General features: G+C 32.3%; 3 protein-coding genes across 7 annotated transcripts; 1 reads left to right on the top strand and 2 right to left on the bottom strand.

The window, feature by feature from the left end:
• Nucleotides 1-700: 700 nt before the first annotated feature.
• On the bottom strand, nt 701-3364 carry LOC137808414 (AAA-ATPase At3g50940-like). Its single transcript, XM_068609509.1, has 2 exons — nt 2211-3364; nt 701-1484 (listed from the first exon to the last, which is right to left on the bottom strand). The coding sequence occupies exons 1-2, from the start codon at nt 3234-3236 to the stop codon at nt 990-992; spliced, it is 1521 nt and encodes a 506-aa protein (XP_068465610.1). The 5' UTR covers nt 3237-3364; the 3' UTR covers nt 701-989.
• A 9395-nt stretch (nt 3365-12759) lies between these two features.
• On the top strand, nt 12760-17256 carry LOC137808413 (3beta,22alpha-dihydroxysteroid 3-dehydrogenase-like). Its single transcript, XM_068609508.1, has 9 exons — nt 12760-13231; nt 13913-14237; nt 14732-14881; nt 15388-15639; nt 15936-16022; nt 16140-16218; nt 16330-16436; nt 16537-16655; nt 16738-17256. The coding sequence occupies exons 1-9, from the start codon at nt 12981-12983 to the stop codon at nt 16850-16852; spliced, it is 1485 nt and encodes a 494-aa protein (XP_068465609.1). The 5' UTR covers nt 12760-12980; the 3' UTR covers nt 16853-17256.
• A 398-nt stretch (nt 17257-17654) lies between these two features.
• Nucleotides 17655-24394, bottom strand: LOC137808412 (toMV susceptible protein tm-1(GCR26)). 5 transcript variants are annotated; one of them, XM_068609504.1, is made up of 9 exons: nt 24119-24394; nt 23190-23843; nt 22344-22550; nt 21865-22080; nt 21546-21753; nt 21033-21280; nt 19037-19215; nt 18693-18946; nt 17655-17964 (listed from the first exon to the last, which is right to left on the bottom strand). In XM_068609504.1, exons 1-9 carry the CDS (start codon nt 24248-24250, stop codon nt 17813-17815), a joined length of 2250 nt encoding a protein of 749 aa, XP_068465605.1. In that variant the 5' UTR covers nt 24251-24394; the 3' UTR covers nt 17655-17812. The 5 variants fall into 5 exon arrangements, with proteins under 5 accessions (XP_068465605.1, XP_068465604.1, XP_068465607.1 ...); XM_068609503.1 differs by having other exon boundaries at nt 21546-21765; nt 24119-24376; XM_068609506.1 differs by having other exon boundaries at nt 23190-23928; nt 24119-24369.
• Nucleotides 24395-24886: the final 492 nt, after the last annotated feature.

Genomic DNA, 24886 nt, shown 5'->3' with positions numbered 1-24886 from the left:
TTATAACTCAGCTTCATGTGCAAATTATTACCTATATCACTTACCACAACAACTATCTTCTTACTTCATTCTAAACATGGTATTTAATACCACACAATATTATATTTTTTTTTAAATAAAAGTTTTCATAGTATAACTTAAAATCAGAACTCAAATAACAACAATAAATTAATTATTATCACTAAAAATATATTATTAAAAAAAATATAAAAGTACAGAAAAATTAAACCAAAACTCATATGTTAAAAAAATATACATAATATTCATAAAGAATTTTAAGAAAAAATTATCGATAAAAAGTTTTTTTATAAATAAATAACACATAATATTTATTCTTTTACTTTTCATTTAATTTGTATCTTATCTTATCAATTTATCGTAAAAATACTTAAAAAATGTAAGGCAACAAACAATCTTTAATTTACTTATATCTTGATAGAATCAAGAAAATTTCTAACTTAAAAAAACTAATCCGTCTAATTTGGTTGGATATTTTCAGACAATGTTATGTGAAACTAGTCTTGATCTTAATTCAATTCACGTGTTTTTGCCAATGTCTTATATTATTGAATTGTATCAGTGTATAGAATTAGTTATAAGAAAACGCAAAGAAAAATGATTGGGATAGCAAGTACCATTTCTGAACAATGGAATTAAATGAAGATGAGAAAGGCAGAAGAGAGAGATGGATAAAAGGGTGTGACAGTAACCTTGAGTTTATAAGAAATATAAACCAGAAATATTCTCCCTTTACATTTATTTCTTGTTTCTTTTCTTGCTGCAAATATGGTGGACACTGTTTCACAAACAAATTAGCACCCACTCCCAAACAGAAAGTGACAAAGCAGAGTGAAAAAGCAAAATACGTATTCTTTCAAATCTTAGGAAGATTGAAACAGAGATAAAGCATACAATATAGTCCAAGTTCATACTAAACAAAATGCAAAATTTATGTTAGCAACTAATTTGACCCTACCGAATCTAAAATTTCAGCAACTGTTGTTGTTCAACTCAGTTGTCCTTCTCTTTTCGTCATCATCAACCTCTTCTCCTTTACCACCGTCATCAATCTCCTTCTGTTGTTCCTCTTTATTTTTGGCCTCCTGTTCCTTCTTTTTAGCCTCCAGTTCCTGTGTTTCTTTCTTTTTTATTAGGAAATCTATAAGCTGTTTAAGACAAGTTTCAATGTCGCTGCTCTTCAGAAGCTGTTCTGCCACTTCAGCTGGAGTCACCTGGGTTTTCTGAATTTCTTCCTCAATCTGTGGGAAGAGATCATGTTCTTTGATTCCGAGGTAATTGGAAGTTAGCTGCCTGAAACCACAGGGAGTGCAATAGGACATGTGAATATGAACATCCATGCGACCAGGGCGGAGCAAAGCAGGGTCAAGCTTGTCCTTGTGGTTTGTTGTGAACACTATTATTCTCTCGTCCCCACAACTTGACCATAACCCGTCAGTGAAATTCAGCAACCCCGATAGTGTAACCTGCATGTGTAGTAGAAAATTTTAGGATGAAAATAATGTATACGCAAAATAAATATAAATAAATAAAAATCAAAGTGAACATGAAAAATCAATTTTAGGCATCCTGCAACTACTCTGCAGGAACCAACACCAGAACAGAACAACTAGGAAGAATCACTTTAGTTTAGCAGAGTGAGCAAAAGTCAAACAGTAACAACAAAATGGGGAGTTAACTTCATCCAGAAGGATTGTTTAATTTATCAAAGTAAAAGTGGGGTTAAAAATCCATTAGAGTTGGCATATATTAATCTCCAATGGGATTATGTAACCCAAATTTTCCTAGAGATAAGTTAGACTACCTTGTCTAGAATTGAACAAGTTAGCAAAGATAACAACCTTGTCCAGAATCTAACTACCCTGAATCAAAAAGATAAAAGAGGGTAACAGTGACTGAATTCATTTTTGTTGCGACTCGTATGCAAAAGCATGATTGGGAGGATCCAAAGTTTATAGTTTTCAAGGACAACGGCAGAGCAAAAGCACAGTAACTGACCTTCTCACAAAAGACAGAAGAAGATCACAAAAAGAACAAACTTTGTGGTTCGAATAAATATTTTGAATTATAAAAAAAGTGAACAGAAACATTTTTCATCCTACAAGCCACACGTGTCACAGAAGAGCTTTATCGCTTCTTGATTCCCATCAAACAGAACAAGTTTCTATGGAATAAAAGGCAAAGAGAAAAACCTGTTTGTCTTTATTATTTGCAGAGGAAGAGGGTGTGGCCTGTGCTCTGCGATCGTGAAACTGAATAGTGCAATCAATGTCCTCAACAACGAGAATGGACCTATTAGCCATGGCAATGAGCAACCTCCTGAGATCGGAATTGGACTGCAACTCGGTGAGCTCCAAGTCGTAGACATCAAAGCGCAAGTAATTGGCCATAGCAGCTATCAAACTGGATTTGCCTGTACCGGGAGGGCCATAGAGCAAGTAGCCTCTCTTCCAGGCCTTCCCAACTTTTCTATAATACTCCTTCCTCGCCACAAACCTCTCCAAATCCCTCATCACAAACTCCTTCACGTCACGCTCCAGAGCCAGCGTGTCAAACGTGGCGGGGTGGTCCAGATTGATCCCAGCCCAGGCGTCGTTGGGGTTTCCGTACATGTAGTTGTAATCCACGGTGAAGATCCTCAAGGCCTTCGTCGCCTGCTTCAAGGACTTGGCCTCCTTCAGAATGAAGGGAAGGTAGGTGTTGAGGACCATGTCTTTGTGCTTCTTGTGGAACCTCAGTTCCAAGGACCGAACCTCCGATTTCAAAGAGGCGTTCAGGTCGCGCGGGTTGTGGAAGTGCCGGGTCTCCACTTGACGGCACACCAGGACCCAGTTAAACTTGACGCCGTTAAACACGTCGTCGAGACACTCGTTGCGCTCCATTGTGAGGATGAAGGTGTCATCAGTTTCGGGTTTGGTCACCTTGAGTCTCTGGGAGGAGGGGGAGATTTTGGTGCCGAGGTAGGTCTCCGCCGCCTCGTAGATTTGGTTGCTCACGAGGCCGTCGAACTCCTCGATCACCATCGTTGTCTCCGATGAGAACCGCGACAGCGCGCTGCGGAAGCCATCTCTGACGTAGGACATGAACTCCGGCGGGAGGAGCTCACTGGCCACCGATCGTATCACCATTGCAGTGGCGGCCACCGAGGCCGCCGTCGAGAGGACCGCCTTGGCGGTGGCGAGGTTTGAATCGGGTTTGGAAGAGGAAAAGAATGACATTGTGGGTTATTGGTCTGAGAAAAGAAACGGTAGTGGCTTTACATATATTGGTGTGAAGTGAAAGTATTTTCAAAAGGGAAAATGCGGAGAAGGAGAAGAAGGAAGAAGAAGTGGGGTCTCCACCGGTGATCCTAACTAACGTATTTGACTGACTCCGTAGACTTGCAGTGCAAGATAAGACGTTAGAAAACACATGCTACAAACATAATTTCTTTCTTTACTACACCCTACTTCTTTCTTAGGAATCTCACTAATTTTTATTTTTTTTATCATTAATAAAATAAATAAATAGAAATCACTTCGATGGTGGTCCAATCTTTATATATAAATACCTGACAATAATTCTTCTTAAAACACCTGCCAGTTTGTCAAATGGACTATCAGACTAACACTATCCAACCTTCCATTAAAAGCCAACTAAAAATATTATTGGCTATTAACTAATGTACTGTGTCAGAAACTATAAAATAAAAAACACAGTTGCTACTATACACAATATTAAACTCTTTAAAATTGTAAATCTTAATAAATTGCAGTCAACATAAAAAATATGACTGGAATATATTTTTAATATATTTTAACATCAACTTTACCCCACAACAAATATTAATATAGATAATAAAAAAAATAAAAAATATTTTTAATAAAAATATAAACAAAATATAAAATATTAAAATAATTTTCAAAATTAAAAAATTAAAAATAATCAAAATATTAATATTTATTAAAATTTAGAACCATTTTCCTTTTGTAATGTTGGAAATACACTTTTTTTTTATAACGACATATAAAGCTAGAATGTGATGATTATATAAGAGATGGATTTCATATTTTTTTAAATAAATTAAAATATATTTCTAATATTTTCTTTGAGAGCGGACTGCCATTTTAGTAAACTATTTTAGTGATGTCATTTATCTATGGTTGAATTGTCGAAATTATTTTACTTATTTTATGTTAATTTGTAATTATTTGAAACTTACATCATAATGCATGAAAATTTGAGTTTTTTTTTTATTGTACCGATATGGGCGAGGCCGAGATCTGCCTGGCTGTCTGAGGTCGAGTCCACTTGATCGAGACCAAGGGTACCTGGCTGAGACTTAAGATATTTGGCCGGATGACGAGGCCGATGACCTACTTGACCGAGATCTTAGATGACTTGGCCGAGACGACCGAGACCATTGGAATTTAGCCGGTGGCCGACCCATACCATGATGACTTGGTCGACGGCCGACCCCCATTACAGTTAACGCTCAAACCAAGATCAATGAAGTTAATCTATCATTAAGAATTAGGTAATGCAACCTTAAGCGGTATCCACATCGATAAACGGGTCCAACAAGGTAGACTCATTAGAATAATATAAATAGCACGCATCCCAAGGAGTAAGGTATGTCATTTATTACTGTTCACCTACCTGAGAGCTGACCACCCGCTTTACTGACTTGAGCGTCAGAGTGCCTTCGCAGGTACCCCACCATCCGGTGTTCACCCGAGGTCGAGTGCCGAATGAGAAGTAAGAGGACGACAAGAATCTCAGCTCATCACCGGTCACCTGCCCGACCGAAGGAAGAAGGAGAAGACTTCAATAATTCTCTAGGTCATATCTCCCTAATAGGAACAGTTATATTTTCGCTCTAAAAAAAATTTATAAAATAAATTTTAGAAACTAAAATAAATTATAGAACCGATGGTATTTCTTACCAAAATAAACAGCACAAAGCTTACACTTAGATATTTTTTTGTTTATTGAAAACTAAAAGAGGAACAAATAAACTTAAGTGATTGATATGATAGAAATAATGATAATTGGTTGGTATGGTATTCAATTTGGTCTTAATTTCTCTTATAAAAAACACTGTTAATCAAATAGTCCAAAATTAATATCATGAACAGTAAGTAACATACCTTTAAAAAAATTGCTCACTATTCCTTTGTCCAATGTTTTAAATTCAGATTGAATGAGCAACAGTGATACAATATTTAATAGTTTACCTATAATTGAATAGTGATTAAATAGGCCGTAATTACGTTAATTTTATTATATACTTTAAAATATAAAATATTATAAATTTATGAGAAATAAAGACTAAAATTATAAATTAATGTAAAATACTAAATTATGTATTTTATAAGATAAAAAATATTAATAATTGATAAAATAATTCATACTCTAACGTAATATTCAAATGTTTTTTAATTATTTTAAAAAAATTAGACTAAATGAAACTAAAAATATAAAATTAAAAGAATGATAGAAAAATAAAAAATAAAAAAAAATGATAAAGGGTGGTTTTTCATCTTCTTTTTCTAATTTCCATCGTTTTTAACTGCTATGACCAATTTTTACAAGTTATGAGATGGTTTTACCCTAATCTTAAAAAGTTTATTTTGTTTTAATTTTTCTTAGAAAAAAGAGGATTGACTTCGTAGGTCGCACCGTGCCGAAACCACTGTCATTTGAGGTCAAGGTTGACTGACTGGTTCTACTTCATTATAGAGGAGTGATAATGAAAACAAAAAAATAATACTTTAAAAAAAATACTGCCACCTTATAATCAACTTTAATAATACAATAATACATATTAAAATTAAAATGTTATTATTCTTAAATTGTTAGACCAATTTTTTTTATTTAACTAAAGTTAAATTATTACCATTCTAGTAAAAATATGTCATTCTATTACAATAAAAGCGAAAAATATCTTCAATAACCATCGCCCAACGGTGAAACACAAATAAAGTGGCTTAAATGAATGCTAGACTAATACAAATAAAAAAGTGCAGGTCAAACTCACTGTACACGATACTACTTCATAAATATAAAATAATTATCCTATTCACAACGTTATTATTGTATAATAAATGAGAATATAAGATTTAAGTATGATAAATGAGAATATAAATGAAATGTTAATTGTCGAATTTATATTCTTATTTATTATATTTACATGTTATTTAATTTAATTTTGACAAATTTATATAACATTGTAATATATATAATTACAATTAACAAATTGTTATGAATTTAAATTTTACCATTCTCTTTAAGATAATATAAAAAAAATTAAATTTTTATAAATATATGTGTAATAAAATTAAAAAAATTCACTTCCTCTTCATCTGCAAATGCGTTTCCATCTACAGGATTTCTTACTTGATGCGGCACACCTTAACTCAATTATGTAAAAAACAAATCCCAAATAAGTAATAAAAGTTTAAATTACACCATGTAGGTACTTTAGCCTTTTTTTTTTACTTGTAATATTAAAATTATGAAAAGGAAAAAATTGAAAAGATTAAGAAAGAAATGAAAAAAGAGATAAAAACTACACTTTGAAAAAAATAATAAGTAAAAGGAATACTTTAAAAAAATTAATAATAAATTAGGAAAGAAAAATGTTAAAGTGAAACGGTAAATTGACATTTTAATTTGTAGTAAACTAATCTTTATTAATGAAAAAAACTGTTTTATTAATAAAATTAGTGTTATAACAATATTGTAAAGTAATTAATGATGTGTAATAAAATGTGCAATATTCACAGTATTCCATTAAACCTTGAACGAGTGATACATTATGTAGTCTAATAGTTAATCTAATTAATAAATTTTAGTTTTTTTTATTCAACAAAGTACATTTTTATCAATTGAAACAATAATAAATGTGTTTGTAATGAATTAGTTATTAGTCTCCAGTAAACGCTTAACATCAATATTTTGAAAGTGATTTATTCCATGTTTATTATATTATTTTGATTTAAAATTGAAGTTCATAGGTAGACATGTCCAATTATAACGAATGATATTGAATTGCAATCAATATTGAATATGTTATTGTTTGTTTTAATACATAAAATTGATAATACTCTTTCTTAATGAGATAGAATTAATCATCTCTTCTCTTGAAAATATATTAATAATGAAAGAATAATGTGATACAACATAAGTCCATTAAAGTTTTAGTAAATTGAATTGTGTAATGAGTGCTCTTACTACATTTACATTTAATAGATGTATATATTTTCTCTCAACAATATTAGGTGTGTTTACATAAAAAAAAGTTTAGTGTATTATTTATTTATTAACATAAAAACCAGTCATTAATTTTTATTTTCATTGTCAATCCTTATAATTTCTATCACCGAATCAAATTGAGTTTGTACAAAAGAAACAAAAATTACAATTTCAGAATTTATATTAACTCACATTCCTTCTAGGTGGCGAGTGTTCATTTCTTTAGATATTTATAAACAGATAAATTCATATCTATTTGACATATTATTCATTTATAACAATGGGCAAGTGAATGTCTTATTTAAAAAATATATAAATTATATATATATATATATATATATATTTATTTTTATTTTCTTTCAATAATATAAAAATAATAAAATTTTTAATGTATTTTTATGTACATAAAATATATGTTTCCCAATAATGTGCCTGTGTATTGCATCAATTCTCAATTATCAAATGCAATATAATAGTAAAGAGCAAAAACAATATATCTACTTTTATATAACTGAAAAGGAATTGATGTTGACTTTGAAAAAAAAAAAATAGTTAGCTTATGTAGATAGATAGATGCCTTTAGAAAATATTTTGCAGACTTCTGGCCGAAGAATTTTGGGCTTACAGCTACGCTGGATTCAATTGTGGGCCTTAACTGGGTAACAAACAAGATTTTTATAGGATGTTTCTATATGCACCCTTATATTTTTCTTCCTGCACCGTTACATTTTTAAAAATTCCAAAATTAGTCTTGCTATTTTTATTTGAAAGGAACTCCCATGGCTGCCATTTTTTTGGTTGATTGTTGACACTGGTAGAGGGTAATTTACTAATTTATAAGTAAAATTTTTGTATTCTGAATGAGGGAGTGTTTTGAAAGTCTTTTTTTAATTTATGGAGTGATGGATAAAATGATTTTTTTTGACTTATTACATAATGTCTTGTCCGGAACCTTAAAAATTGTATTCTGAAATCTCAAATCCACCAATAAATTAGTCAGAAAACGAACAATCTCCACAAAACCGTGAAGAATATCCAATTTACTGCAGCTCTTTGCACTCTCTTTGCTCTCTGTAAAATGATGGCAGAGAAGGAAAAAAAGAAATATTAATCATGGTATGTTGCATTAGGGTTTTTAAAAAGTCATAGAAATATTTTTTTAATTACACATGAACGAAGGAGTGCAGAAAAAAAAAATGCAGGGTGCAGGAAAAAACATCTAAATTTATAAAGGAGGGGTAATTCTAAAGATATATACTACTACTAATAATAATATAAAAAAAAGTGTCTGAAAGGGAATCACTTAAAGATAAATAAATCCAATGTTAAGTGAATACTAATTATAGTAGCAAGTTTAGAGATACATAAAAAAAAAGTAATGAATGCATAAACTATTTTGCAGACTTAGATGGAAAAACATTACTGAAATAATGATAATAAGAATAAAGGAAAAGTAATATTAACAGTGATGATAAAAATTATTCTAATCAGCTTTAATTGAGTGTGTCGTGAAGTTTTGCATAAAATTGAAGAAATATATATTCAGACTTTGGGTTTTTCATTATTATGAAATTAAATGTCAAAAACTAATTTTCTGGTATTTGCATATTTTAAATTAGTTCTGAAACAATATAAAGTAAAAAAAGTAAACGTTAAAATGCAATAAAATTGAGATTGCAAGAGTCTGAGTGATCGATTGGAGATAATATTTGTTTGGGTCATTTTCAGACTACAAATGATGATCATTAACAGGGTGATGAGGAGAAAGTTGAAGAAGGTATATTCTATAGTATCATATACTATGAACCACACATGAAAATCATCCATTTATAAAAGTTTAATTATTCCATCAAAACTCAAATTTATACTATTTTGTAAATATGTGACATTGTTACTTTTTATAATGTCAACAACATTCACTTTTCTAGAAGAATTAAAATATTCCTGTTATTAGTTTGAAATATTATAATTTTTATATTATAATGTAAAATATGTTTTTCTCCTGTATTTGGAGACAATGTTATATGTTCTCTATGTTGTAAGAAAATAAACTAATAATTTATGTGAAACTGAATCCCCATTAGTCAGGAATCTCCTCAGTGTTAGCATTTTTTTTGAAATAATTATTTAACTAAATTCAAGTGTTGTAATTATACTTATTTGATTATAAATTAATTTGAATATTTTTAAAATTATTTATTAACTTTTGCTAATGTGATAAATTATGAGAACTACATAAGAAAATGAGGTATTGAATTTTAAGATACAGTAGAAAATATTCTCTTGCTTTTATTATTATTATTCCTTTTTTTCTTCTCAACCAAGCGATATTTTATCCTATTTTTTAATAATATAAAAAAATTCTTCTTTAGTATTATGAACTATTATTATCAGAAAAGTTGATTTAGTAAGTAACATAAGTTTTTTCTAATTTGAGACATTTTTATAATATTAATTATTTTTTTATATAAAAATTATAATTCAATGCATACATAAGCCTTAATTATATATTTATGAATGCTATTAGTAACACTTGGAATTTGGTGATTTAGCACTTGTAATACTGTATATATAAAAAAATTTGTAAGTTTTCAGTTATGAAAATATATTTTAAAATACGTTCTCAAATTATTTTAAAAAATACATAATACTTTATTAAAAATGTGATATTTATTAAATAAAATAACTTTTATGCACCTAAGGCTATAGCTGTGTCTCTCTCTATATATGGAGTGTATAAAAGTGAAAGCAATTCTTGTTTTCAAACACGAGGATTTTAAATCCAGATCGTGCAAAATTATAATGATCAAAACGAAGAAAATTATTTAGTATCACGTTATTACTTTTTTCTTTTTATTAAAATAAGATCCAATATATTTATAGTTCTTATATCTCACAATAAAGTTACTTTTACTATATTCTCATATATATTCAAAATCCTAGCAGATAAAGGAATTGATGTCATTCAAGAACCAACATACATAAAAAGAGACATAAAGATAGAGTATATTTCAATTAAACCTAGACTAAAACAATGTGAGATGATCAATAAATTAGAGACATAAAGATAGAAATAATAATCATACTACTAACAAAATCAAACAATACGATAATTAAATAAAAATAAAAAATATTTAAATTTCTTAATAAAATAAAATCTTTTAAGAAGATGAGTTGAAAGTAACAAATTTATAAAACTCTTTAAACTTAATTAAGCTAAATAAATACGATAAACGATAATTTTTATTTCTTTGTATTCCAAATCTATGGAAAGAAACATGATTTTATATATGCACATTTCTTCTCCACGTCTAATTATGATTAAAACCCTTTCTCTTTCTGCCGGCATTCACGATTAAGTGACATTCCATCATATATCAATTCAATTTTATTTTCTTTTTTCTGGGAAAAAAAAGAAAAGCAATATATACGATTTTTAGTTGAAGGATACATAACTCATTTGAAGAAAATCCTTAGACCAGTCGAAGTGGGTCGTCACAATTTTGTTGCATCAGAATCTAAGAAAACGCACCATTCCACTGAGACCAATAATCGTGTGATGAAATCAGTGAAAATATTTGATTAATGATTCTGAGTTCAATCACTTTCATCTATAATGGCAGGCGCAACATGCACCATTTCCTTGTATGTGAAGGAGCTTTCACACAGCTGTTCAACAGTGGAAGCCATTTCAATCAGTATCCTAACTCTGTTAAATCATAATCCAACTTCACCTCACTCCACTATTTCTTCCCACACAATTATTAACTCATTCAGCTCCTACTAAATTTTGATTCAACTACATTTAAACTCAAGCTTTACATGAAAAAAAACTATGATGTATAAGTTTGATTTATATATATTTAAAGTGCATGTATTTGGCTTGTTTAAATATGTGAATTATGATGTCTAAGTTGGATTTATTTACACTATATTCAAAGTGTATATATACTTGGCTTGTTTTATATGAATTATGATTTATAGGTTTGATTTATTTAATCTATGCTGAAGTGTATGTAATTGGCTTGTTTAAGATCAAGAAATTTGATTTTGACTATAGCTTAATTATTTTATTTTTATTTGTCAGATCTCTTAATTATATAGAAGCATGTTAAGTTTATTAATCTAGTTAATATCAAATAAACAGTTGAAAATAATAATAATGATAAGATATTTAAAGTTAAGAAGAAAGTAGACATTTTCATGCTAGAATATAATGCAAAAGCAAGAACAAAATGAGAATAAAATAATATTTGAACAACAGAATTGTGTATTGATAATTTCAAATAAAATTCAACTTTATTGCTAAAACTCTTTCTTATATAAATATTTGGTATCGCCATTATATACGCACATACCTAAGTAGAAGCTATTCACACGCTTTTAAAACATATAAAGTTTTTGAGATTTGTTAATTTACATTTATTAAATTTGAATTTTTGTGTGCAGTAAAATAAATAGACTGAAAAAAACTTGATCATATTTTTTTACAATGATTGGGGTTTAAATTTAAGTCCTTGTACTAATTATATCTAAACCCAACTAAGTTGATTTAGTTTAGTCCACTTGATCAAATGTTTAATAACACGTTTTAATCAATTTAAATTTTTAATTAATTCTTGTATTATCAAGGATCCACTCATAAAAGTGGAACTTAAGTACATGCAATTATCACAATTATCATTATCATGTATTTTAGCTTAATATTCAATAACCACCATATTAGTTACTAAAATATTATACAAACTCAAAAACCTATAAATACTATATTAGAAAGTATTCTTGATCCACTTAATACTTTTCACTCACCTTTTATTCAATTACTCTAAAATTCTTTATTAATTTGTGGGTGTTAGAGAGTCTTTTACAAATGAATTATCACTCGACTTCAATAGTTAAGCTCAACAACTCTTCACAAAAGAAATGGATTGTACAACTCAAACATCCACACCAGACGACTTCAACTCATCTCTTTGATAAGAACAATTCCAAACTTTTATCCTTTTTTATTAATTAATTATTATGAAGGTTTTTTTTAATATAATTAAATATAATTTTTTCGATTTTGTTTTCCAAAAGTGCATAAAAAAGTATTAATTAGTTGTTCAATTGTTGTAGTTACTAAAATAATTTCTCAAAATTTAAACCATATACTGACCCTTTAAACATTTTATGACCAAATTTGCTTTTAAAAGATTGAATATGTCGTCAAATTATTCTTTAAAAGATCAAAATATGCCACAATATAAGAAGAAAGTGGCGACAAAGTTTTTTTGAGATAATAGCTTGATAATAAGATTAACTATGTGAGATACTAATTTAGTGATAAAGTTTTAAAGAATTGAAACACACAGACAAAAAGAATCCTTTGAGAGAACCAGTTATAATGAACATAATTTTAAAAGAAGTGTACAATGACACATAACGTTGGATGATTAATTTGAGATTTTCTTTTCAAGAAACAAATGGTCCTCTTATATATTTAAAAACTTGTTTAGACTGTCTTATTGTAATCCGAATCTTCCAACTTTTTGTGTCACCAATCCTTCGAAGATGCTCCTCGTTCCAATATTTTACAAATCAAAGCATATGTTGACCTGATCTGTGACGCTGCCGTCATACCCTTTTTATATAACATTTTAAGGAACCATATATGACATACTGCCTCAGTATTTGGTCTTCCTTCATAGCCATTGTTTCGAGAAAGAGCAACAACAAAACAAGAGATGTTGAACCTGTTGATGAGAGAAGAGGTACTATTGGTAGTGCAGAACTGTTACCACATAATCTTGGTCGCATTATTCACTATAGGAGTAACATATTTCGCTTCAAAAGCTTGGAAGAGAGCTACAACAAACAATAGAGAAGAAATTCCTGGCAGGTTGGGACTGCCTTTTGTTGGGGAAACTTTTTCTTTTCTTTCAGCCACTAATAGCACAAGGGGATGCTATGATTTTGTCAGACTTAGGCGACTGTGGTATGTGACTATGCTTACTTTTGTCTTCCCATAGTTCTATTCAAAGTGCTTTTGTTTCTGACCAGAATCATAGACTTGTTCAAAATCATGTTTTTTCCTCCTGAAGAGAAACAGGCTGAACTTTACACTCATCTAAAGACTTTAACAAGTTCGTATGAACACGTTTGTTGAACAGCTGACTTTTAGGCTATACTAAATTTCTAGCTATACATACTCATCATAATCAAGACGTTATTGTGGAGATGAATTTTAGGCTACAATAAATTTCTGTTCATCGTGTTACACATAATATCATTAGCACGATTATGACACAGTTGAATTTTCAAGTTACAGTAAATTTCTAATCTGAGGTTGTTTTGAAAATAATCATTGACAAGTGAGTTATTAGTCTGGTTTAAAACTAGACAAAACTTATATACAGTTCTGTAGATTTTTTTTCTGTTGTTTTTGTATTAAAAGCTTGTAAAGTATACCAAGACTTAAGTTTACTTACTATTGGAAAACAATACAAAAACACGTAAAAATTGGATATAAGTTTTGAATACAACAAAATTTCGTAATATTAATTAGATCTTTAGAACTTAATAAGGTATATTGTAAGGTATATTAAAGTGTACTTGACCAAAATAAATGGAAGCATGAGTCGATAAAACATGTATAACTTGGTATTTGTTGAAATAGGAATGGGAAATGGTTCAAGACAAGGCTATTTGGGAAGATCCACATATTTGTTCCTAATCCTGAAGGAGCAAGGACCATATTTGCTAATGACTTTGTTCTATTCAACAAGGGTTATGTTAAATCAATGGCAGATGCGGTGGGAGAGAAAAGCTTGTTATGTGTACCTGTTGAGAGTCACAAAAGAATAAGGCGTCTTCTATCAGAACCCTTTTCCATGACTTCCCTATTCGCATTTGTCACCAAATTTGACAAACTGTTGTGTGGAAGGCTGCAAAAGCTAGAAGAAAACGGCAAAAGTTTCAAGGTGTTGGACTTTTGTATGAAGGTATATTCAATTTCACGAGTTTAATTTCTATACCTATCAGAAATAATGATAGATGTAACTTTTAAGATAATTACAGTAAAAGTTAATAAATTTACTATAATGACAATTTATTATTAAATGTCAAGGTATACTATTTATTAGAAGAAACTATTACATTGTAAGAAAGAAAAAAATCTCAAGGTAACGATTTGGTAGCATGAATTGAAAAAATGTGATCACATAGTGCATAAAAAATCAAGCAGAATAAAATGTATATGGACATATTTTATGCTTACTGCTTAGTATGAAGACAATAAAGAACATATTAACTATTTAAGTGGTAGAATGGTCCATTTTGTTTTTCACTTTTTAATCAAAAGTATAGTTATCTTCTCTGAAAAAAGTGGTCAGCAGTAGCAAATAGTAACCTGATTAATTTACCAACATAATTTGATGGTTCGTGATATGCTGTCAAGTCTGAAGTCGTAACTCCCATGAAATGTTTGCATGTAAAGATGACATTTGATGCAATGTGTGATATGCTGATGAGCGTCACGGAGGATTCATTGCTACGACAGATCGAAGAAGACTGCAACGCCGTCTCTGACGCCATGTTATCCATTCCCATCATGATTCCTGGTACCAGATACTATAAAGGCATCTCGGTTAGTCATATCTTTTAAAAAGTGTATATATATTTCGCAACTTCTTAACTGTAAATATTACATAGCCGTACCTAAATTTCTACAGTCTACTTGTTAATTTAAGTAACAAAATAATAATCAAACTTCTAGTTTTTTTTTCTTTTATTTTTTTCGTCTGAAGTTTAAAGGGTAAAATAATTAATTTTAGAGGTTGATGAAAAAATCAACTGTTGATATTACTGCAAGTAGTGATAAATGATGAAATTGTTGGAATATCAAATATTGTTTTTGTCTTCAACAATTAAAACCAATTTCTTATTTATTCATCTGAGAACCAGTGAAATCCAAAGATTGAATAAATTATAAATGTAATCTTTAAAGTAATCTTCCTCTCTCTTAGATAATCTCTAAACTAATTAAATTATATACGAAAGTTGGATCTGTTTAAGGACAATTTAGGAGAGAAATTGAAAAAAAAATATTCGTAAAGTTTTATTATGGTTGAACTAAAAGAAATGCCTAAGCAGGCTCGTAAAAGGCTCATGGAGACCTTCAGAGGGATCATTGGCAGACGTAGGAGGGGAGAAGAAACTCCAGAGGACTTCCTTCAGTCCATGTTGCAGAGAGACTCACTCCCAGCCAGTGAAAAGCTTGATGACTCGGAGATTATGGATAACCTGCTGACATTGATAATTGCTGGACAAACAACCACAGCAGCAGCAATGATGTGGAGTGTAAAGTTTCTACATGACAACAGAGAAGCACAAGACATACTCAGGGTGAGATGCTGCACAAGACATTGATTCTAGTCAAACCATGGACCCAAACCCAACTAAGATTAATTACAAACCATGAGTATTAGTATTATACTTAACAGAATCAACTGTAGAATTTTCTGTAATAATCAGTATTGTTGTAAGTGTCATTTTGATGCTATTTGGAAGGGATAAGCCCGTTTTTCTTTCTCAAGGGTAGGAGGTGGAATTAGATACGATACGAGAGGGAAGTTCATTGTAGAAAACTATGCGCTCACTTGCACAAGAAAAAATGACTAGAGTTTCATCTTGACTTACAGGAAGAACAGTTATCTATAACCAAAATGAAACCAGACGGAGCTTCAATTAACCATGAAGATCTAAACAACATACGTTATGGTTCGAAGGTTAGAGTTTATATTTTAGAAATGATGCACAGGCTATGAAATGATTGCTTGTATACATAAACTGGAAGCACCTACGACAAAATTTCCAAGTCAAGAATCAATTTGTGTTCTATCCAGGTAGTCAAGGAAACATTGAGAATGTCTAACGTCCTGCTATGGTTTCCTCGTGTCGCACTTCAAGACTGCACGATCGAAGGTGAGTTAGTTTGAAGATAACAATACAATTATGTTCATTAAGGTTAGCTTAATTATAGGAAAGCGTCATTAGTTTTTCTGACCTTCTGTGACTATGTTACAAACCATACAGGGCATGAAATAAAGAAAGGTTGGCATGTTAACATCGATGCAACTTACATACATCACGACTCTGATTTGTACAAGGAACCGTTGAAATTCAACCCACAAAGATTTGATGTAATTAGCTCTCTCTCTATTTATTTTGGCTTTCTTTATCTCGATTGTTTTTTGCCACGCCCTTGTGTCAAGAAAATACTTTTCGTAATCATATCTGCAGGAACAGAAAAGGCCGTACAGTTTCATACCTTTTGGATCAGGGCCTAGGACATGCCTTGGGATCAACATGGCGAAAGTGACAATGTTAGTCTTTTTACACAGGCTCGCTGGTGGTTATACGTGAGTATTTTATGCCATGCCACGATTCTTATTCTTCGTTTCTTTTATAAATGAACGACAATTAAAAGATACTACTCCGTAGGTGGACCCTTGATGACTTAGACACTTGCTTAGAAAAGAAGGCACACATACCTAGGCTAAGGAGCGGTTGCCCAATAACTTTGAAGTCCTTGAGCAAAACCGTGCTAGAAGCATAAAAGAAGGTCATGGAGATTTACAAGAAAAGGGAAGGCTTAATAAGAACAAAGCAGCAGAGAATTGTCTATATCTGCGGGTTTGTGAGATTTGGTGCGCATAACATAATAAATCCGTGGAAGAGTTATATATTATCAATACTATTACACTACTAGGAATTGGTAATTCGAATCTAAGGTTTGCATACTCTTAATGAATTGAGTTACGAATTGAATGTAAAATTACCTGGTGGAAGATGATGATGTGTCCGGTTCAAACTCTGAGAGAAATCACAAGAATAACTAGCTGCTTCTTGAAAAAATGAGTGTGAAGAAATCAACCGCTTTACTTCTAACAAATTTTGTATGGTTTTTATATAAAACAACCACAGTATATACAGGTGGAGGGTAGGTCGTCTTGTGTCTTTTTTAGTGGCCCACTACAATAATCCGCACAAAAACAGGAAGTGCTTATGAAGCAACGAGACACAAGTACACAACTGATAACTATTGCGATGAACTGATATAATCCAAGTATTTTGACATCTATCTAATCAGAGTTTTACACACAAATAAAATTGCTATTTCAGTCAACAAATAGTAATCTATAATCTGTGCAAGTCCCCCACACAATACACGGTTGATCCCACATTGTGGATCAAGATCCTTTGAAGTGCAAGGCACGCTTTCAACAGTAAAAAGTAGTGTTGATATACGGGTTATGGACAACAAACTTGGGGTTTGTTATAACCCGTTCAAAAATATCTGTCAATGGTTATTACTTGCACTTCAAACTGCACCCTCTGCACTAGAGAATCAAAACAAATGTCTTGAACAATACTTTTGATTCATTATTTCCAAAATTTTATCAGTAAATCCTATAATGTTCACAAACTTGGTAGGTACTAAGCAATGACTAAACAGCCATATTAGCAATGTAGTGAACAGAACACTGGCATCAATAAAGTACAGACATGTTAAACCTTAATGAATAGAAATTGACTTGTACTCTTTAACTGTATTTGCAATAGCCTGCTCCACCGGAAGTCTTTCCATACTTGAAGCCCCATAAAACCCATGGACTCCTTTGGTTCTCTTCAATATGAATTCTGCTTCCTTTGGACCAGATATTGGACCTGCATATTCCAGTACATTATTCTGAGCTGGGACTATAAGTTGACAAACCCAAACAACTATTCTTTTAAGAACAGTAAACAATGAATGAAGTGAAGTTCAATAACCATATCAAGACTCAGCCGTTAGAAGCCAAAAGTTACTGGCAAAACAGTCCCCCACAAACTAGAAATTAAGCACACAAGATAAATAACAAACACAATTAACTGGCTAAGATGACATGGCTCGCATCCCCCACCACAAAATTTACCATCAACAAATACATTCACCATTCTCAACGAATTTCTCACACCAAAAACCAACATACTCAAGTAACAACTCGCTAAAAAATCATCCAAGACAGTTGCATAAAACTTTCTCACTGGGGATGTTCCATTCATCATCTGAAACTTAGATCAAAGCCTTTTCCATTCCTTTGTACTGAAACCCTCCTCACCCGTGCCTTTTTTTCTTTACTTTTCTTTTCTTTTTGGTTTAACTTTGTCACTCTTTTGGGTTAGCCATATACAAATTAAGCCAAACAGAAGTTTTTCAATATGAACAGGAAACATGAAAAGATTCAATACATGGCTCTAACATAAGATATAGGAAGATGCTTTTCAGTTATTAGCTAATAAGCGTGCTGCACTTCGGCTCTTGGCCCAAATAATAATAATTGATTAGTGAACACTTAATTTACTATTTAATCTTCAGATATACATCTATAAAGCTTTTGAGGTGACTTGCATACCTCCATGGCACAACACAATGACATTGGAATTGATGCTATGTGCTGCCTCTGCAATAGCTTGTACACGAATTACACTTTCTTCAAGTGAAACGGCTGTTTTTGCACCTATGGAGCCTGTTGTAGTTAGACCCATATGAGCCACTATAATATCAGCGCCAACTTTAGCCATTTCAATAGCTTCATGTCGATTGAACGCATACGGGGTTGTCAAGAGACCCATTTTATGAGCTTTCTGGATCATCTCAACTTCCAAGCTGATAATTTAATACGAAAATGAAATAAATTTGTGAGAGGTGTAATAGTCTAACTAATATGGTATGAGAAATTCTTTTCCATATACCCACCTATATCCCATTCCCGTTTCTTCAAGATTTTGTCGAAAATTACCATCAAATAACCCTACTGTAGGAAAGTTTTGTACCCCAGAGAATCCAGTAGATTCCACCTGTTTAAGAAAGTAATCCATTCTGCGGAAGGGATCAGTTGCACATACACCAGCAAGAACTGGAACCTTCTTTACCACCTGAAAACAAAATATAACTAAGTCAAACATAATGGAAAAGAAAGAGATATAGTACTAGCCTGGCAAGGGGATTTCATAATTACATAAAATTACTATTTTTTATCCAAGACAGGTATTGAAGGTTAATATTTTATAGCTAGTTGATCTGACCTCAAGAATTAGTAAGAACGAACTCTTCAAAAAACTTAAGTTATTAGGTTAATGTGCATGAACAGTCTTCTATGTGACATTTCTAACACATCGCCTCATACAAGAGCACTTTGGGCTTTGAAGTGTGGACAAGAATGGGTGCACCTACCTTTAGTTAAAATTCAACTTTTTATTAGAAGAATCAGGTGGATGGATCAAACTATGATCACTTGATCAAGGGCCTTTGATACTATGTTATGAAGGAACTTTCCAAAAGCATATGCTATTAGGTCAATACACATTGATGTAAGCGACTAGTTCTCAACTACTCACAGGGTTAGTTAGCAGTTAGTTACAAGTTGGATACAACTGTTACTAGCTTGATACAGCGGTCACTGGTATAAGCCTACACACACGCGCACACTCCATATCTCAATCTTTTGAGATTATAACAAAAGTCAGTTTCTTTCGCTCTATTATTTTCAGTGTCAGAGCTTAGTGATCCTCTATGGGGGAGTCACACTCTTCATTATGGATTACATCTCCATCCTGCTGCCTCAAGTTCTTCCTTTTCTATACAAGCCCTATGTTTTGCTGATTGGGGTGCAGATAACGATCTGCTTCTAGTGAAATAGTCTATATTTTGGTCCAAATCTTATATATATCTTGGATGTCTAAAACGCAACGAGTTGTTGCTCAGTCAAGTACTGGAGCTAAAGCGAAAGTCTAGATCAAGTCACTATAGAAATTTTATGGTGTTAGACAGTTATCATTGAACTTGGAATTTCTTATTCACCCATAGTCTATTGTGACAGTCAGTGTGTTGTTTCTTTGCCTCACAATCCAGTTCTTCATGCCAGGATCAAACATGGAATTAGATCTCTTCGTTGTCCAAGAAAAAGTCATTGCCAAAGAGCTATTCCTGCTCAAAACTTTGAGATCATTTGTGATTCCCACCCACCTTGTGTTCGTGGTGTGTGTGTGAATACCACATGAAAGAGAGCAGTTCTCAACTGCACTCAGTTAGTTGACGGTTAGTTACAATTTGGATACAGCTAGCAGCTGCCATGCCACTAGTATAGGCATGTGTATATATTCCCTGTATCTCTATCTTTTAAGTAAGAACAGTAACAAAATTCAGTATCTTTTCTCACTCTTTCTCTCTTCAGTTACTTTCTCTATTATGTTCAGCAAATAATGGTCTTTTAGATTACATTTCTATTCTGACATTTTCCTGCGGGTCAATTAACAATTTTTTTACCACCAATAATGTTTATACAAGAACCAAAGAAGTCAAACAGCAAAGTCTAAGAATTATTTATCTCCTAAGGGTTCACTACCCTGTTGTGATGGCCCTAACCCAAATTGCTTTCTGCTTCCGCCATTGGACCTTTACCCTGAACATCCCACCGTTTCCTTTTATCTCTTCAAAAACCCCTTGTTATATACATTTTTTGGAAAAGAAAAGTTTTCTTCCATAAAGACTACCAATCATATTTAGTGATGTTTCATAGTTTAGTTTCACTTATCACCACCTATATTAAACACGAATCTTGAAATTAGCGTATGCTCAAGTATAGAAGCATCTGCAAAATGAGGCCCTTAGAGTGAAAAAAACTTCAACAGAAGTTAGCAGTTGGACAATACTTTTGAAGTCTTCTAGAACAAGTAAACAAATAATGGCATACTGGCAAAACTTCATTGGCCATGTCAAGAACAACAGCATTAGCATCTGCAAAAGGTAATAATCCAGCTAATGAACCTCTTCCAGCCATTCGGAAGCGCCCAGAGTTGTACAAAACTATTAGATCAACCCCTCCAGCTTCTTCTGACTTGGCAGATATACCTGTCCCTGCACCTGCTCCTATTATAGGAATTCCTTTATCTATTTGATGTTTCAGTTGCTGTAATATGAGCTGTGTTTTCTCCAAGGTTTCTGCAAGCAGAAATGAAAACATTATTTCCATAGTTGACCTAAAGAATATATTTTTTACCAAAAGCAATTCTGGAGAGCACCTTACTTAAGTAAAATTAACAGCTGTTCAACACAAAAATATACAATTGGCTTTTAATAAATATCTTTCAGGACAACACAAATTAAGTGTTAAAACACACAAATAATGAGGAAAATTGAAAAGAAAAACTAATTATTTTTTGCAAAACACTAATTAACATAATGCAAATTAAAATTAAATGAGAACCTGTTCTAGCTTCCGGGAATTCACTAGGTGGATAGACGATGGTCCCAAAGCTTGACGCATTTGAAACATAATTTTGTGCAACAGATTCAGGATTGGCTACTTGTTGACGAGTAGAATCTTTACTATTTTTCTTATTAATATCTAAAAATGCATCAACCAATGCATTTGCAAATTCAAGGTCATTAATGTGATGGGGATAGACCTTTACCTGTACACAACTCTTTTAACTTTTCAAAATACTCAGCAATAAATAAAATGAAATTTAGAAAACTTGAAGCTGATAATTATGATAAATAATACTATTGAGCAACCATAATACCTGTCTATCACCATTAGTCGGAATAAGGTTTTGTAATTCATGAAGAAGAGTGCCCGTTGCCTCTGGATCATAGAAAGGCTTCCCAGATGCGTCTAAAGCAGATACACCCTTTTCTGGAAGGCACACACAAATCTTAGATGATGAATTCTGCAGTTTATTTGCTATAAAATCAGCAAATTTTCTGTTCTCGTCTACTGTTGTTCGCATGAGTGAAACCTGCAAACAGAAATAATTGATTTCTTATATTAGCATAAAATAATGTCTTCAGCCATTTTAACACATGGTAAACATCTTCAGTTCCAGGGAATGATAAAGTGTATAGTGAATAGTCCAGTTTTGACAGTAGTCATAGGATTGCAGGAAATAAACATCAAGTTCAAGGAGAAAATGACGTACAAAATCCTCTGGAGGATCACAAGCAAATATGACTAGTTTTCAAGCAAAGACCAAAACAGAACGAAGTAATAAAGAGCAGTCACCTGTTTGTTGTGTTCATATATATTTCTGTGCTGAAACTTCAATGGTATAGTATCTTTTGCTCCAAAGTTCACCATGTCTAGTGCTCCCACACTCAAGACTAACGGGACTTTATTCTCTATGATGGCATCAAAACGAGAACTGTCACAAGCCATTACACCTCCAACTATGTAGTCTGCTACCTCTGTCGTTGTGATGTCAATAACACCCTATACAAAACAAAAGAAAGGAATATGTGTGAACAGAAAAAGAGACACGAATACACAAAGAAGTATCTGAAAAAAAAGGGAATACAAGTGACTTCAGAAAGTTTATCCCAATTCATCTGACAGATCACACAATTATGTGAAAGAAAGTTAAGAGTTCACATTCCCAAAACAGAAGACATATCCATATATCTAAAATAAAATGAATATGGTATTGAGTTTAATAAATACTCCATGTTCCTTGTTTAGGGTTGAAAATGACCAGGCAAAAGTGAAGTTTCTCTTCTAGAACATTCAATATGCTCAAGAGTTAGGCTAAGTAGCTTATAGGTCAAAGGCCTGTCGACTTGAATCTTGATGTATATAAAACAAGTCCAATCAATTGGAAGCTTCAATTAAACAAGGAGCAGAACTTAAACATCCATAAGGTGCATTGATTCAAATAGTAAGGAAATTGCAACATGTAGCCTCAACAGAAAATACAGTCCTAAGCGGAAGTATTCTAAATTCATAGAAGATTAAAGCAGAATTGTCCGGATAAAAAAAATTATGCTATGATTTCAAACCAGTGAAGTTCCAACATGCTCAAAACACTATAAATTTCCCAAAATTAAATGCAGACAGACTTAGTTGTCTCAATACCTGTATAAACCCCTCTCTAACCAAATTCTCCATGGCCCTGCCACCAACCCCAGTTGCGTGGAAAACCAGGGTCTCATAACCTTCTTCATGCAACCTATCCTGGACAGCATTAACACAAGGAGTAGTAACTCCAAACATAGTTATCCCAACTGTAGGTTTATTTTCAAGGCTAGAAGAATCCTTTAAGCTCTGACACCTTCCAACAACCATCCCAGCAAATGCAGCCGCGGCATTGGACAAGATCAGCCGGCTAACCCTGTTGATGCCTGCAATGTCCACAACAGATGGGAACAAAACCAAATCTGAGGTTCCAACATAAGGCTCCGTTTGACCGCTGGCCACTGTCGAGACGATGACCTTGGGGATCCCAATCGGGAGAGAGGTGAAGGGAGACGACAGCAGTGACGTACCCCCACTCCCCCCAACACCAATAACACCAACAAGACATTGATCCTCATGAGACTTCTTCAAGAACTGCTCCAATGCCTGGCTCATCACGGAAACCGCCTTGCCTCTGTCATCCGGGAGAAGCAAGGCATCGTCTCTTCCAGTGTTGTAGGAAGACACAACGTCATTCCTGGAAACAAACGGGAAATCTTGCAAACTTTGTGGCGCATTCGAACCAGTAGACACATCAACCACCACCACCTCTACCTGTCACCCACTCCCATCAAAATATAACTAATCAAACTACGAACACGATTTAGACTCTGAAATATATATTGCGCTCCTGCAGTGACTGTTTACATCATAAAACTTCAATTATTTTGCTAATATGTGGTTACTTTTACCAATTAATCAGCTTAAAAAACAGTTTCATCTTAAAGAACTGATTTCTATATTCAGATAAAAACAACAAAAGTTACCAATTACGGGAAAAAATAGAACAATGGTGGTAGTTGTTGGGTGAAGTGAACAATTGTGAGTACCTTGGAGGAGGAGGAGAAGCGATGGAGATTGGAGCGAAGTGAATCGGAGAGGAATCGGAGCTCGTGGAGCTTGGTGTCGAGGGTTCCGACGCAGAAAACACGAAGAGTCGTAGAGTGGTTATGGTGTGCCATAAGCTTTCTTCACAAAATCATTACAATTGGCATCACTTTACTCTCCTCTCCGTTAAATCATTTATGCTCACCGCTTCATTACATCAATACTACTTCAAAAACAATCATGCTCTCGACACATGGTACAAAAACTAGGCCTCACCATTTGAATATTTATTTATTTATTATTTAAAAAACAGCGATTAACGGTACAAATCCAGATTATATTTACTAAATTAATTAATTAAGTTTCATGTATATAGAAAATTTAGGTATTTTTAATGGAATGGGTAATATTTTTTTCTGATATGAGTAGTTAAAATAATTTTTTTGTTTTTATTTAAATATTTTGTTGGTTGACTTTTGTCTCATCCATTCATCTTTTAAAAGCAAGTGACTGAGAACTTCGAGAAGATTAAAAAAAAGTAAACGCCAGTTAATCGTTATTAATGATAAAAAGACAAAAGTTGACGGTAAAAAAAAAAATTTAAATACTGAATAAAATATATTTGTTTATAAATAGTAAATTAAAATATTCAAATCTATAAAATATTTAAAACTTAATTAAACCGTACTAAAATAATGAGTATATGTTTTTGAGAGTATTTATTTTTATTTAAGAATCAGTTTGACTCCGTAGATTATATAGGCAAGTGA

This window comes from Phaseolus vulgaris, chromosome 3 (genome assembly GCF_000499845.2).
Source record: "Phaseolus vulgaris cultivar G19833 chromosome 3, P. vulgaris v2.0, whole genome shotgun sequence".
NCBI lineage: Eukaryota > Viridiplantae > Streptophyta > Magnoliopsida > Fabales > Fabaceae > Phaseolus > Phaseolus vulgaris.
The sequence above is the reverse complement of the archived record's forward strand: the minus strand, read 5'-3'. Positions and strand labels throughout refer to the sequence as shown.